This window comes from Rhinoderma darwinii, chromosome 3 (genome assembly GCF_050947455.1).
Source record: "Rhinoderma darwinii isolate aRhiDar2 chromosome 3, aRhiDar2.hap1, whole genome shotgun sequence".
NCBI lineage: Eukaryota > Metazoa > Chordata > Amphibia > Anura > Rhinodermatidae > Rhinoderma > Rhinoderma darwinii.
In genome coordinates this window covers 319,651,141-319,665,708 of record NC_134689.1, presented here as the reverse complement: position 1 = coordinate 319,665,708, position 14,568 = coordinate 319,651,141, and the positions used below count along the sequence as shown (strand labels likewise).

Below are 14,568 nucleotides of genomic sequence, written 5' to 3'. Positions count from 1 at the left end.
TTGTGGATTATTTGATTTGTTCTTTTTTATGTTTTAATTTATTGTAGACACAAATTTATTTTGCTATATTTTTCCAAAATGATTGTTGACACTGCACCAAGTGTATGATATATGCATCTGCAGATCAAGCATTCAGCCCAGCGTTATAACTAGGTAGAGGGACTGGTGGTTTATTTGTATGTATAGGGGAGCCACTGGCTTTCTGTAGGTTGTACTTTCTTAATACAAGTCTGGCATGTTTGACCCCCTAAGCTATGCCTACGGCCATCTTTGTCTCTATGGACAGTGTTCATAAATAACCTTTTCTCAATACAGAAGGAAAAAGGAATGTAAGATTAATTAATAAAACCCAAGTGTACAATCCACACACATTTATAATAGTAACTCATTCCTAATGCAGATATTATTGTATCATGACTAAAGTATTCTTGTAGCGTGCACATACTGAAAGGAGCTATTCTCTGCAGCTGAACAATATTTACTAGAATCTATACCACACCTATGTGCAAATTATGGCAAGCGATGCAGTTGGTTGTAATTATAGGGGTTGTCTTCCCCTTTTATATTGAAGTTGGATCTGATCTTAAGAGACCCGTGTCGGTCAGCTGTTATCATTGATGAAATGTAGTATTTATTACATGCCAGCCATTCTTAGCAGCTCTCCGGCTCATAAACGAATGGAAACCCCCTCAATCATCTTGAAATGTCTTAGGTTATTTAGACAGGTGTTTTGTTTTTTTATTAGATAAAGTCCCTTTAATGTCGAAGAGATGCAACTTGCAGACTCATATGATTACTAATTGTATATTAATGTTTGTGGAAGTTGGTAGGTTTCTCCCTTACAGTTCTAAATTATTTGATATATAAAATTACATATATATATATATATATATATATATATATATATATATATATGTGTGTGTATGTATGTATGTATGTATGTATGTATGTATGTATATAAAAGCAATTTCCAGACACGATGAATAGCAGCAGAGCTTGTGACTGATCAATAGAATGACTAGCACATTAGATAAAGAAGTCAATTCATTAGAGCCATCTGACTGTATAAAGGGGCCCTAAAATTCTCTTGTTAGTGGGTTTTGCAATGCACATGTCATCAAATACAAATATTTATAGTTCTTAGCATTTGTTATCGTTGTATATATTGATTTCAAAATGAACGTCGTAAATAATCCTGATCAGGCTCCTCTTCATCATCGCCATCATCAAGGAAAACCACTGCCACTTTCTTGTCATCAGAGACCATGTGACTTTGTTGAACTATTCTTTGCAACTGCACAGTTTTCTCGACTTCTGACATATCACCAATGTACTGGTGGGATGTGATATTATAAGGGAACTGAGAGATGCCAGCCATCTCTTCCATGCCATATCCACTTTCTGCCACCTCTGAATCATCCTTCAATTCATTGTATGACTGGCTAGATTTTTGCTGTCCTTCAGTCTTACTAGAAGTAATCACCATACTGCTTTCTTGGGTTCTTTCTTCGCCTGTATGTTGTGTGGCAATTTTGGTTATATCCATTTGAAATATGAATGACTTCTCTGTTGGCCCCAATTTAATGTGTTTAATTGACCTTTCACTCTCACTGGAATCCCCAGATGGAGATGAAACAATATACTCTGATGATTCATAGGTTTCCCTAGTTGGTCCTTCAAAAGTAATACATTCTGATGTATGACTATCAGGAGAACCTAGTTGAATATGGCTAATAGATCTGTTTTTATTTTCCATATGGGCACCATCTGCTTCTCTAAATTGAAAATTTGGTAACATAGGGCCTTCAAAAACTATTTGCTCTCTGCTTGGACTTAATTTAATATGATGGACAGATGTGTTGATGTTGGACTGATCTTTTGACTGAACAAAACTCCCAGTATTTTCAGTTGACTGGGGTTCAGAAACATAACCTTGGTACTTAATTTGTTTTGCTACATGGACTTTCTGAGTAGCAAAGTTAAACTCAATAGGAGCACCTTTATCTTCAGGATCTAAAGTGATATGTCTGCTAAGATCATTAGGTCTTGGAATAGATCCCTCCAATAAGATTTCCTTACTCATTTCACCAGAGTTTATCTTAAAATGTGAAATAGTATTACTTGTACCAGCAATGTAATCATTACCCTGAATTATTTTCTCTTGGTCTCCACTCTGGTTTTCCCTGTAAACCAATGTTTGGTCAATTTGGCTTACATTGTTTGCATAGTTATCTTTCACTGATAAACCTCCTGTGACATTACCTCCAGTGCCCGATGTTTTGAATATAGATCCATGAAATATAATCTTCTCTGTTGGGTAATTTTCTGTTGGACTTATTTTAATATGTCTAATAGATCTGTTCTGATCTGAGTAGTCTTCCGTATTTTTCACTATGTCCAGTTTAAGTGTTTCTGAAATTGGGCCCTCAAAGATGATTTGCTTCTTAGAGAGCATTTCCCTGGGTCCAATCGTGAAATGATGCTCAGACCTATTTATTTCTGTTGGAGACAGTTCACCAGCTGAACCTTGTTCAGTTCCTGTTTCCTCACATGTGACATTCTCCTGAGTGCTAAGTTCAATATGTTTTATGAATTTATTTACATCGGTGGAGATTTGCCCTATAGATAGTTCTCTTGTAGGACTATAAAGGATACTTGGGTTAGTTTGCCCTTTGACACTGATCTCCTCAGTAATGTAATGTTTGGCACCATTATCTGTTCCCATGGTGACAGAATGATACGATTCTTGGTACTTATCAGATTCTTTTGCAAATGTTACATTTTCATTTTGTGTATGCAGGAAAGATGTTATGTCATCAGATTTTATATTAGATTTATGTATGGCTGTCACCTCACTCTGAACATCCTTAACTAGCTCTAACATATCCATATTATCAGTGTCTACAGTTTGTGATACATTAATTTCTGCTACAATTGTAACCATACCCTTTTCTTCAGTTTGTCCAACTTTCTTGATATCCACTGTCAAACTGCTATTCTGTGTTTGTTCTTCTTCAGCTAGTGTTGACAGTTCATCAACAAGATCTTGTGGAAGTTTCCCTTGTAGGCAGTCCAATGCTCCTTTCAATGTTTCCTGTGGATTTTTATTGTCTTTCGACAAAAGATTCATTATTGATGACTTCATTTCTTGTGGTACTTCAATTTTTCTCTCAATTACAATACTTTCAGTGTGTGACTGTTCTTTTTCTGCATTGACCAACCTTTTTATATTTTCATCAGAAGTATATTCACTGGCTGAGCTTTGCTCAGTGGTCATGGCATTTTTTAGAAGGTCACTTAAACTCTTACGACCCTGTGAGCCTTGTAGGAACTCGTCTTGCCAAGAATACTTAACATGAGATTCTTCTTCAGTATGGATCTGTCCACGTAAAGTCTCTTCTTCTTCCTCCTCTTCTTCTAGACATGGAATATCATCAGGAACATAAACAAAGTAATCTGTCTCTTCATCAACATGTTCACCCTCTTTTACTTCTTCAACTTGAGATGGACCTTTTCTGAGCTGAGTTTCATCTTGCAGCTTTTTTGTTGGCATTGAGGAATGTTGTTCCGTAATGACCGATTCTTCTATATTGAAGTTATCCTCTGCCTCTTCTACATGAAATGGGGTAGAAAAATCTCCTTTCTCATATCCAAATGTCTCAAATGATTCCTCCACTATCTCAACATTAATTGACTTTCCTGTCCCTGTCTTTAATCCAGAGTGGATTACATTTCCTATCCATTCTTCTGCTTGTGCTCCAGTCACATCCTTCAAGATTGTTTTTTTTGTTGTCCTGCTTCCTGTTTCCTCAGACTGGCTCCCAATTGACCCTGGCACAGTTTCTGTTGGTGACTGAATGATTGTTGTATTCCATAGATCTGTTAGGTCAGGTTCATCAAACAAATCAAATTCTTCTTCTGTTTTAGATTGCACAAAAATCTGAGTTTTTACAAAGCCATCACTACATTGCTCTTCCCTTTCCACATAGATTACATTAGAATCATCCAGAGCAGTGGGTTGCCCTAATTGTCTTAGAATATCTGCGACCATAGCTTTCTTGCCATTAGGTTCTGAAGAACTATCTGCAACTTCAGATTCCACCGTGCACTTTGCATTGTCTTCATAATTTTCATTTGCGTTAATTGCTTCTTGATTTTTTAGAAAAGCTTCTTCACTCACATTAGTTTGTTTAAAGTTCCCTGAAAGCCTGCTGTGTTCCGAATGTTCCACATTCTCTATTTCTGAACTAACTTCTCTTTTCCTCCCTTCATACCGTATTGGTATATCCAGGACAACTTGTTCTCTCTGCATACTTTCTCCAAATATAGTTGTTCCAGATCCACTGTCCTGTTGTTTCTTCTCAACGGAGATTACGTTAGTCTCACTCTCATCTATAACAGAAGAGTGACCTAAATGTCTAAAAATATCATCATGTAGTGTTCCTTTTTCTCTTTGTCCTGATATAGTTGTCACGTCAGAGTCCTCAGTTATGTTGGTTTTATGCGCTTTGAGGCTATCTACATTGCCTAGAAACATGCTTTTATCATTCACATTCATATAACTAAAATTTTGTTGTGCTTTGTCCTCCATATATCTTTTTTGTGTAATGTTTTCTGTTTTTCTTGCTTTTAGTTCTATTGGTATTTCTAACACAATTTGCTGATTTTCTGCTCCTTCTGATTCTTTTTCCCCAAGTGCAACAGTTTTTGTTACATGGGTGGTGTCATGGACCTCAGCTCTTGATTCTTCGGCTACATCCATTTCACCTATGTCAACTTTTTCTAATTCCCCCTTTCTTTTTTTAGCTTGCTCTCTTTTCTTCCTTTCTTTTTTGACAGGAAGCTCTTGTGGTTTAGGCTCTTGAATCATGTCTTTCGTCACTGATTTTGCTACACTTGCTGCCTCTTCACTGATTGTGTTATCTTTTTCGATATTGTGGAGATTAATTTCCAATGTTTGTTGTATTTCTTCTACAGGCTGCGAAGTTGCTCTCATTTCTTCAGTTACTTTTGTTTCTAAAGTCCTTTGCGAGATGGTATCCTGTTTTCTATCTTCTGTCCTAATATGTACATCTACTTTTTTGGCTTCTTTGGAATGAGTTCTTGGACGAGCTACTGGTTTAAGATCTTTAACTGTCTGCTCTTTAGTAGTTTCATTAATCAGTGTAGACTGAGTTGGTAAAAATGGTGTGGCAACTGTAGGTTGCTCTAGGCGATACATCGTTTGTGGGAAAGTCTTGTTTGATATGTCATATCTTGAAGGAAAACTTGTGTCCCACCTTCCGCTTTTGTCTTGAGTTGTATTTTCATATACATGTGACACATAAGAACTACTTGTATTACCAAGCTGTGAATATTTTGATCTAATTTGTGGTTGTGGTAAAGTGCGAGTTAGGAATCGGTCTATATTTGTGGTCTCCATATTTCTTCTTATTTCTTCTTTGTGTCCTGTAATTGGGTATTTTATTCCTCTGTTAGAGTAGTTTGTTGATTTCTCAAAGGCTGATGTTACGTATCCTAGATAAAATATACCACATATATGTTAGAAAATTATACATAATTTAGTCAATATATTTTTAATTGCTATATATCAAGTTTTCGAAATATGGTTATATGCGCATTCCTCATTCGAAAAGTGTAAAAAAGTATACAGCATATACATTACACTGCCAAAAGTATGTGGCCACTACTTTCACATAGTGAGCTCAGCAATTTTAATGATACCCATTGCTAATGCCCCCTGCACACGGCTGTGCCCTTAATCACAGCCGGTGTTTACGGGCACGGCCGGCCGTGGACAGTCATCCGCATTTGCTGGCTGTGCTCCAATTGTAAAGTATGGGAGCATGGTCCGTAAAATCAAAAAATAGGACGTCTCATTTTTTACAGAGCCATTCTACGGCCCGGACACTTTCCCATAAATATATGAGAAGGTGTCCATGGGCAATAAAAATTCATGGGTCCGTACCTTGATCCACAATTACGGTCCGTAATTGCGGATCAAAATTACGGCCATGTGCATGGGGCTTAACAGGTGCATACATCAAGCATACAGCTACGAAATCTTCATAGAGAAACATTAACAATAACATTTTTTATACTGGAGAGCTGAATGGTTTTCAAAGTCATATAATGCAAGTCAGTTTATTTCATTTTTTCCTGCCTGAGATCACCATGTGCAATGCCAAGCATTGTCTGGAGTGGTGTAAAGTACACATTCATTGAACTCTAAAGTACTATAGCTAAAACAAGTTCCTTGGATGATTATTCATGCTACGCAGTCATTAATTTCTGCTCTTATCACCATCTACCAACCCACTTGTGCTTGTAACAGCCACGGTCACGTACCGGTGCCTCCCCTCACCTGCTGAAGGCCGCAACCGCAGACCCCTCTCATCCTGCCGACGTCTCCCTCCTCGGAGATGCCAGCACATGCGGCCGTCCTGCCCTACACTAGTGTGTGCGTGCGAGCTCTTTCCCAAACTTAAAGGGCCAGCGCGGGCACATGTAAAGAATTAACTAATTATCCCCATATCATCCTGGACTATAAAAAGGACCCTTCCCTTTCACTCCTTGACTGAGCGTTGTTGTGTATTCCCATGTTAGTCTTGCAAATTGTCCCTTAGTCGTATTTTGTTCCCAGTGTTCCCGTCCCCTGCTACCTGTATCCTGTATACCGTGCTGTATTTGTTCCTGTGCCCTCCCTAGTGTTGAAGTCGTGTTGTGCCGTCTGCTACGCCTGCTGTCATACACCACATCTGGTGACATATGCCATGCCTGGTACCTCCTGCCACGTTTTGCATCACCTACCATCAAAGTTCCATCTGTGCCTAAGCCTCTGCTACTGTCTGGACTATTACAGGTACCCTTGTGCTTGGACTTTGTATAGACTTGATACACTGTTGTTTGGCTAGCTCCTACTCTGCTACGGCGGTGTGGCCTAGTGGGTCCACATACCCACGGATAGTGACAGTGCTCTTCACTTAGAAAATGACCTGCCGCTCTTATCCTCCCTTATTACATGCTCTCACTCCCATGCTGCATCCATTATGTAGAACTCATACCCCAGGCTATTAGACTGGTTCCTAAAATTCCCAGTTTTAACCTCTTGGCAACATCCTACATATTTTTATGTCGGATATACGCCACCACAATATAACGCGGGCTGAGGAACTGAATGGTTTTCAAAGTCATATAATGCAAGTCAGTTTATTTAATTTTTGCCTGCCTGAGATAACCATGTGCAATGCCAAGCATTGTCTGGAGTGGTGTAAAGTACACATTCATTGAACTCTAAAGTACTATAGCTAAAACAAGTTCCTTGGATGATTATTCATGCTACGCAGTCATTAATTTCTGCTCATATCACCATCTACCAACCCACTTGTGCTTGTAACGGCCACGGTCACGTACCGGTGCCTCCCCTCACCTGCTGAAGGCCGCAACCGCAGACCCCTCTCATCCTGCCGACGTCTCCCTCCTCGGAGATGCCAGCACATGCGGCCGTCCTGCCCTACACTAGTGTGTGCGTGCGAGCTCTTTCCCAAACTTAAAGGGCCAGCGCGGGCACATGTAAAGAATTAACTAATTATCCCCATATCATCCTGGACTATAAAAAGGACCCTTCCCTTTCACTCCTTGACTGAGCGTTGTTGTGTATTCCCATGTTAGTCTTGCAAATTGTCCCTTAGTCGAATTTTGTTCCCAGTGTTCCCGTCCCCTGCTACCTGTATCCTGTATCCCGTGCTGTATTTGTTCCTGTGCCCTCCCTAGTGTTGGAGTCGTGTTGTGCCGTCTGCTACGCCTGCTGTCATACACCACATCTGGTGACATATGCCACGCCTGGTACCTCCTGCCACGTTTTGAATCACCTACCATCAAAGTTCCATCTGTGCCTAAGCCTCTGCTACTGTCTGGACTATTACAGGTACCCTTGTGCTTGGACTTTGTATAGACTTGATACACTGTTGTTTGGCTAGCTCCTACTCTGCTACGGCGGTGCGGCCTAGTGGGTCCACATACCCACGGATAGTGACAGTGCTCTTCACTTAGAAAATGACCTGCCGCTCTTATCCTCCCTTATTACATGCTCTCACTCCCATGCTGCATCCATTATGTAGAACTCATACCCCAGGCTATTAGACTGGTTCCTAAAATTCCCAGTTTTAACCTCTTGGCAACATCCTACATATTTTTATGTCGGATATACGCCACCACAATATAACGCGGGCTGAGGAACTGAATGGTTTTCAAAGTCATATAATGCAAGTCAGTTTATTTCATTTTTGCCTGCCTGAGATCACCATGTGCAATGCCAAGCATTGTCTGGAGTGGTGTAAAGTACACATTCATTGAACTCTAAAGTACTATAGCTAAAACAAGTTCCTTGGATGATTATTCATGCTACGCAGTCATTAATTTCTGCTCTTATCACCATCTACCAACCCACTTGTGCTTGTAACGGCCACGGTCACGGACCGGTACCTCCCCTCACCTGCTGAAGGCCGCAACCGCAGACCCCTCTCATCCTGCCGACGTCTCCCTCCTCGGAGATGCCAGCACATGCGGCCGTCCTGCCCTACACTAGTGTGTGCGTGCGAGCTCTTTCCCAAACTTAAAGGGCCAGCGCGGGCACATGTAAAGAATTAACTAATTATCCCCATATCATCCTGGACTATAAAAAGGACCCTTCCCTTTCACTCCTTGACTGAGCATTGTTGTGTATTCCCATGTTAGTCTTGCAAATTGTCCCTTAGTCGTATTTTGTTCCTAGTGTTCCCGTCCCCTGCTACCTGTATCCTGTATCCCGTGCTGTATTTGTTCCTGTGCCCTCCCTAGTGTTGGAGTCGTGTTGTGCCGTCTGCTACGCCTGCTGTCATACACCACATCTGGTGACATATGCCACGCCTGGTACCTCCTGCCACGTTTTGCTTCACCTACCATCAAAGTTCCATCTGTGCCTAAGCCTCTGCTACTGTCTGGACTATTACAGGTACCCTTGTGCTTGGACTTTGTATAGACTTGATACACTGTTGTTTGGCCAGCTCCTACTCTGCTACGGCGGTGCGGCCTAGTGGGTCCACATACCCACGGATAGTGACAGTGCTCTTCACTTAGAAAATGACCTGCCGCTCTTATCCTCCCTTATTACATGCTCTCACTCCCATGCTGCACCCATTATGTAGAACTCATACCCCAGGCTATTAGACTGGTTCCTAAAATTCCCAGTTTTAACCTCTTGGCAACATCCTACATCTTTTTATGTCGGATATACGCCACCACAATATAACGCGGGCTGAGGAACTGAGCCTGCACCATACGCAGCGGATGCCGGTTGTTTTCAAACAACTGACACACACCTGCAAAAGACAGGATGGGAGATAACCCTGATCAAGGACGTGTAACCCCTCAGGTGCTGCGGTCAATAGCAACTGCGGCATTTGAGTAGTTAGACATAGGGAGGCTCCCAAAACTGTTGCCATGGCAGCCAGAGACCTATTGAAGGCCTCCAGGTTTGCCTTCTGTGATATATTATTAAACCTTACAGGAGGCGTAACCCCTTAATGACCAGCCTATTTTTGACCTTAATTACCAAGCTATTTTTTAAGTTTTTTCATCGTCTCAATCAGAGCTATAACTTTTTTATGTTTGTGTCGACATAGCTGTATAAGGTCTCGTTTTTTGCGGGACAAGTTGTATTTTCTAATAGCACAATTTTTGGGCACATATAATTTATTGATTAACTTTTAACTTTTTTGGGGGGGGATAGAAAAAAACAGCAATTTCACCAAACGTTTTTGCGTCCTTAATTTACGCAGTTTACCGTGTGGTATAAATAACACAGTAACTTTATTTTGCCGGTTGTTATGATTGCAACGATACCAAATTTATATCGATTTTGTATGTTTTACTACTTTTACACTGTGAAAACACTTTTTTTTTTCAAAATTATTTGTTTTTGTGTCTCCATATTTTAAGAGCCATAACTTTTTTATTTTTCAGCCGATGCAGCTGTATGAGGGCTTTTTTTTGCAGGATGACTTGAAGTTTTTATTAGTACCATTGTGGAGTAGATGTGACTTTTTGATCACTTTTTATCACATTTTTTTAAAGGCAGAATTCACAGAAAACAGCAATTGCATTATTTTTTATTTTATTTTTTTTACGTCGTTCACCGTGCGGGTTAAATAATGTAATAACATTATAGTTGGGGTCGTTACGGAGGCGGTGATACCAAATTTGTGTAACTTTTCCACCTTTTTTTTTTATAATAATGCATTTTGTAAGGGGCAAAAAGTGGGTTTTTCATTTTTTTTTCACTTATTTTTTTTATTGACTTTAATAAACTTTTTTTAAACTTTTTTACTAGTACCACTAGGGGACTTAACTACTTTTATAATGCACTGCAATGTATTGCATTGTAATATATGCACTGTAAAACGGACAGGCATCTACTAGGCAATGCCTCTGGGAGGCATGATTAGTGGCAGACCTGGGGGCCTTTATTAAGCCCCCCGACTGCCATAGAAGACACCGACACCCTGCGATTTTCCCTCCCTCTCTCCAAAGCCACTCAGATGCGGCGCTCACTATTGAAAGCCGCATCTGAGGGGTTAAACGAGAGAGATCGATAATGATATCGATCTCACCCGTTAGAGCAGGGCTGCTCCCTGCTCTCAGCTACCAGAGGTAGCTCCCTGCTCCCTGGTTAACGACTCCCTGCTCTATTTATTTATTCTGATGCAGCGCTGTAAAAAGGCTATTGCATCGGAACAAAGTGTATTGCCTTTATCTGTGCTCTATCTTTAATCTGTTAGTGACTGCCCATTAGTGTTTTACGACGGCCACTAATGGGTTAAATGTAGAGCAGTATAATGCATCAGCAATCCAAAGATCACATGTTTACGTTTTCTAGGGGGAGTAAAAAAAATGTTTTAATTTAAAAATAATAAAATAACTAAAAGTGAAAAAAACCTAATAAAAAAAGTTAACATAATTGGTACTGCCGCATCCGTAAAAGGCCAAACTATTAAAATATTATGAATTTAACCGGCCGGATGCAAGCATTGCTGTTTTTTGGTCACCTTGCGTTTCAAAAAAAAATAATGAAATAAAAAGTGATCAAAAAGTTGCATGTATACCAAAATGGTACCAGTAAAAAACTACATCTCGCCCTGCAAAAACAAAACCCTCACAACAATTAATTGATGGAAAAATTAAAAAGTTATGCCTTTCAGAACATAACAGCAAAAAGCAAATTCAGATAAATTTGGTATCGAATTGATCAGCAGATTAAAAGTTAATGTGTCGATTTACGGTGAATGCCGTAAAACTGAAAACCAACTAACAATGGGGGAATCTTTGTTTTTATCCTATTCCACCCCACAAATAATTTTTTTTTAGTTTCCAAGTACATTATATAGTACAAAACAATATAAAAAATCAAACAATTAAAAAAAAAATACAATGAAATGCAGTTAAAAAAAATAGGTTAAAGGTAATATAATATACCGTACATTTAGTATTTATAGTATGGGAATCATTGATGGGTAAACTATACCCTAACCGTGTTGCTCAAATTCGGGCTGTGAACTTAGCCTTAACAGAACAGCACGAGGCGTGATCCAAAAATGGAACAGGACTGCCAAGGAAATAACAAAACATTTCCTTTAAATCAAGTTGTTTATGGCAGTCTATAGTCTGCAAATAGGAGGTAGAATATATAGACAGTCTTAAAGGAGTCTATAGGCTGTTGATGGGACTGAAAAGATGCTGTGGGCAATTTGAAATTCCACTGCAAGACTACCTAGTGAAAAAAATATCAAAAAATAACATTATATTAAAGCATTTCTATATATGAAATTCTCTATATAATATATTCTATAATTGGGTTCAAAGTGAGCCTAAACTTTAAAATAAAAATTGACAATAGGGTATTTTTTAGGACATGTTTTGTTACATGGACAGTACATACTTGTTCTGTGAAAGCAGTTCCTATAAGACAAATCTTACCTGCAGGCCTGTTCCTCATTGAAGATTCTGTCCAGATCACTGTGCCCTTTTTGCTTTCTGCCTCCAGTAGTGCCCTGTCATAACAAGACCACAAAATAAATCATAAAAATTGGTGTAAAACTGTGCAATATGTAACACAAAAAGTAAAAGGCTATGTTCACACACATAGCAATGGATGAAATACATGACAAATCCAGGAAGAATTTGAAACAAATAAGGCATGATGCAGATTTTAAAGGGTTAGTCGACTTTGGACAATTCCTATTTGTCAGAAGGGTCCCTCCTAGCGTTGTACATAACTATGATGCTTGGAGCCCGGCTCCCTGCAGTGTGTTCGGTCCGGGAATTGCGGCCGAAATACGTTCCGTCCTTTACTGACCGAACATGCTCGTGTGAATCCAGCCTAAGTCTATACTAGTATAATCTGACTCCACCCACAAAACAAGCTTTTTGCTACCCTCACAATTAACACCACTTTTCCATACTAATCTGTGTTAACAAACCCAAATATACTGAATAGATATGGAATTAGGTCTGATATAAAGTAAAATTTAAAAAAATCTTTTCCATTAGGCCTCCTTCACACACAGAAAGTTTCTGCAATTTTAAATTTCACCAAAAAAAGCTTCTAGCGTTTTTCAAATGTAACGTAATGTGTTTTTTTCTGGTGTTTTCTGCGGCGTTTTTCATTTGCTGTCATTTTGTACATGCTTTTTTCTGGTGATTCTGAAGTCCCATAGAGAAGCCTATGGGAAAATCGCCTGAAAAAAAAATTCCATACCCAGAGCAAAAAAAATGCCACTGATTAGAAATTTGCTTAAAAAATGCCACAAACCAAAATGCAGTTGTGTATAATGCATTTGATATTTTATTTTAGGATTCAATGTAACATCTGGCCGCACTTATAAAAGCACCACAAAACACTCATGCCATTAAAAATGCCATAAAAACCTCTGCAAAATGCAGCAAAACGCTGCATGTGAGTCCACGCTTAATGTAGTAGGCCTGGATCACACACACAATTTTAATGCAGTTTTTGGCTCAGTTTTTATAACCAAAGACAGAAGTGGATCCAAAAGAAAGGATCGATGCATCTCCTTTCTTTTGTATACACTACTATGTTTGGATAGAAAAACGGACTCAAAACTGCCACTAAAACTGCGTGAATGATCCAGGCCTCAAAGTGGTTTTCCCATAATCAATATTTATTACCTATCCACAGGAAAAGTGATAAATATCTAATTGGTGGGGTCGGACCGTTGGAACCCCCACCGATCACGAGAACAGACTTACCTTGCCGTTCCTGGGAGCCCCATAGGAATGGAGCGGAAGTACGCAAGCTCGACCACTGCTCCATTCATTTCTATGGGGCTGTCGAGCATTTCTTCAAAAGCTCCATAGAAATGCTTGGAGCGGTGTCCGAGCATGCGCACTGTCACGAAGCGGGTTAGTGGACCCACTAGGCCGTACCGCCGTAACGGGGAGGCAGCTGGCCAAACAACAGGACACCCCAGAAATACAATGTCCCGCACAAGAGTCCAGACGGTGGCCGCAGCTCTGGCACAGATGGAGATGGTTGCAGCAGATAGCGCCAAACGTGGCGGATAACACAGGAGCCGCAAGTTGCGCCAGACGTGGCGGATTCCTCCGGATGTGGCAGATGACACAGGACGTGGCGGATTCCTCCGGACGTGGCAGATGACACGGGACGTGTCGGATTCCTCAGGACGTGGCAGAAGACACCAGACGTGGCGGATTCCTCCGGATGTGGCAGATGACACAGGACATGGTGGATTCCTCTGGACGTGGCAGATGACACAGGACGTGGCGGATTCCTCCGGACGTGGCAGATGACACAGGACGTGGCACGACTTGATACTAAGGCACAGCACGGGAAACAGGAACGGGGAACAAGGCACGGGTAACAACAGGAATGGGAAACACTAAGGGACCATTTGCATGACAGACTGGGAAAACTAACAACGCTCAGGCAAGGATTAGAAGGCCAGGGGCCTTCTTATAGACCAGGAAATCGTGGCAGTTGATGATGATGACTTCCTCCTATTTGCGCGCGCTGGCCCTTTAAGGCCGGGCACGAGCGTGCGCGCGCACCCTACGGGACACAGCCGAACGGAGCGGAAGTGAGCGCTGGCGTCTCCTAGGAAGGAGATGGGGACCAGCGCTCACAGATCCATGGCTGCGGGCGTCGGGAGGTGAGTAAACCCGACGACCCACGGCCATGGATGCTACAGTATCCCCCCTCTTACGCCCCCTCTTCTTGGGGCCAGAGCGAGAGAGGAACTTTTTAATAAGAGCAGGAGCGCTGAGGTTCTCTTCTGGCTCCCAGGACCTCTCCTCAGGACCAAACCCTCTCCAGTCTACCAAATAGAAAGTCCTTCCTCCTACCCTTTTGCAGTCCAGGATCTCCTTTACCTCGAATACATCAGAAGGACCGCTGGGAGCAACTGTGAAACTAGAAGTCTTGCTGTAGCAGTTCAGGACCACTGGTTTCAGGAGGGACACATGGAGGGAGTTAGGGATTCTGAGGGTAGGAGG

At 40.9% G+C, this 14,568-nt stretch overlaps 1 protein-coding gene across 1 annotated transcript in view; it reads right to left on the bottom strand.

The window, feature by feature from the left end:
- Window positions 1-928: 928 nt before the first annotated feature.
- The window catches only part of SYNM (synemin), a 90,723-nt gene continuing 77,083 nt past the window's right edge, over window positions 929-14,568 (bottom strand). Inside the window, exons 3-4 of the mRNA XM_075858235.1 lie at window positions 12,013-12,086; window positions 929-5,517 (exon numbers count right to left, since the gene is read on the bottom strand). Coding sequence (XP_075714350.1) covers window positions 1,172-5,517; window positions 12,013-12,086 — 4,420 coding nt within the window. The 3' untranslated portion in view covers window positions 929-1,171. The remainder of the gene's footprint in view (window positions 5,518-12,012; window positions 12,087-14,568) is intronic.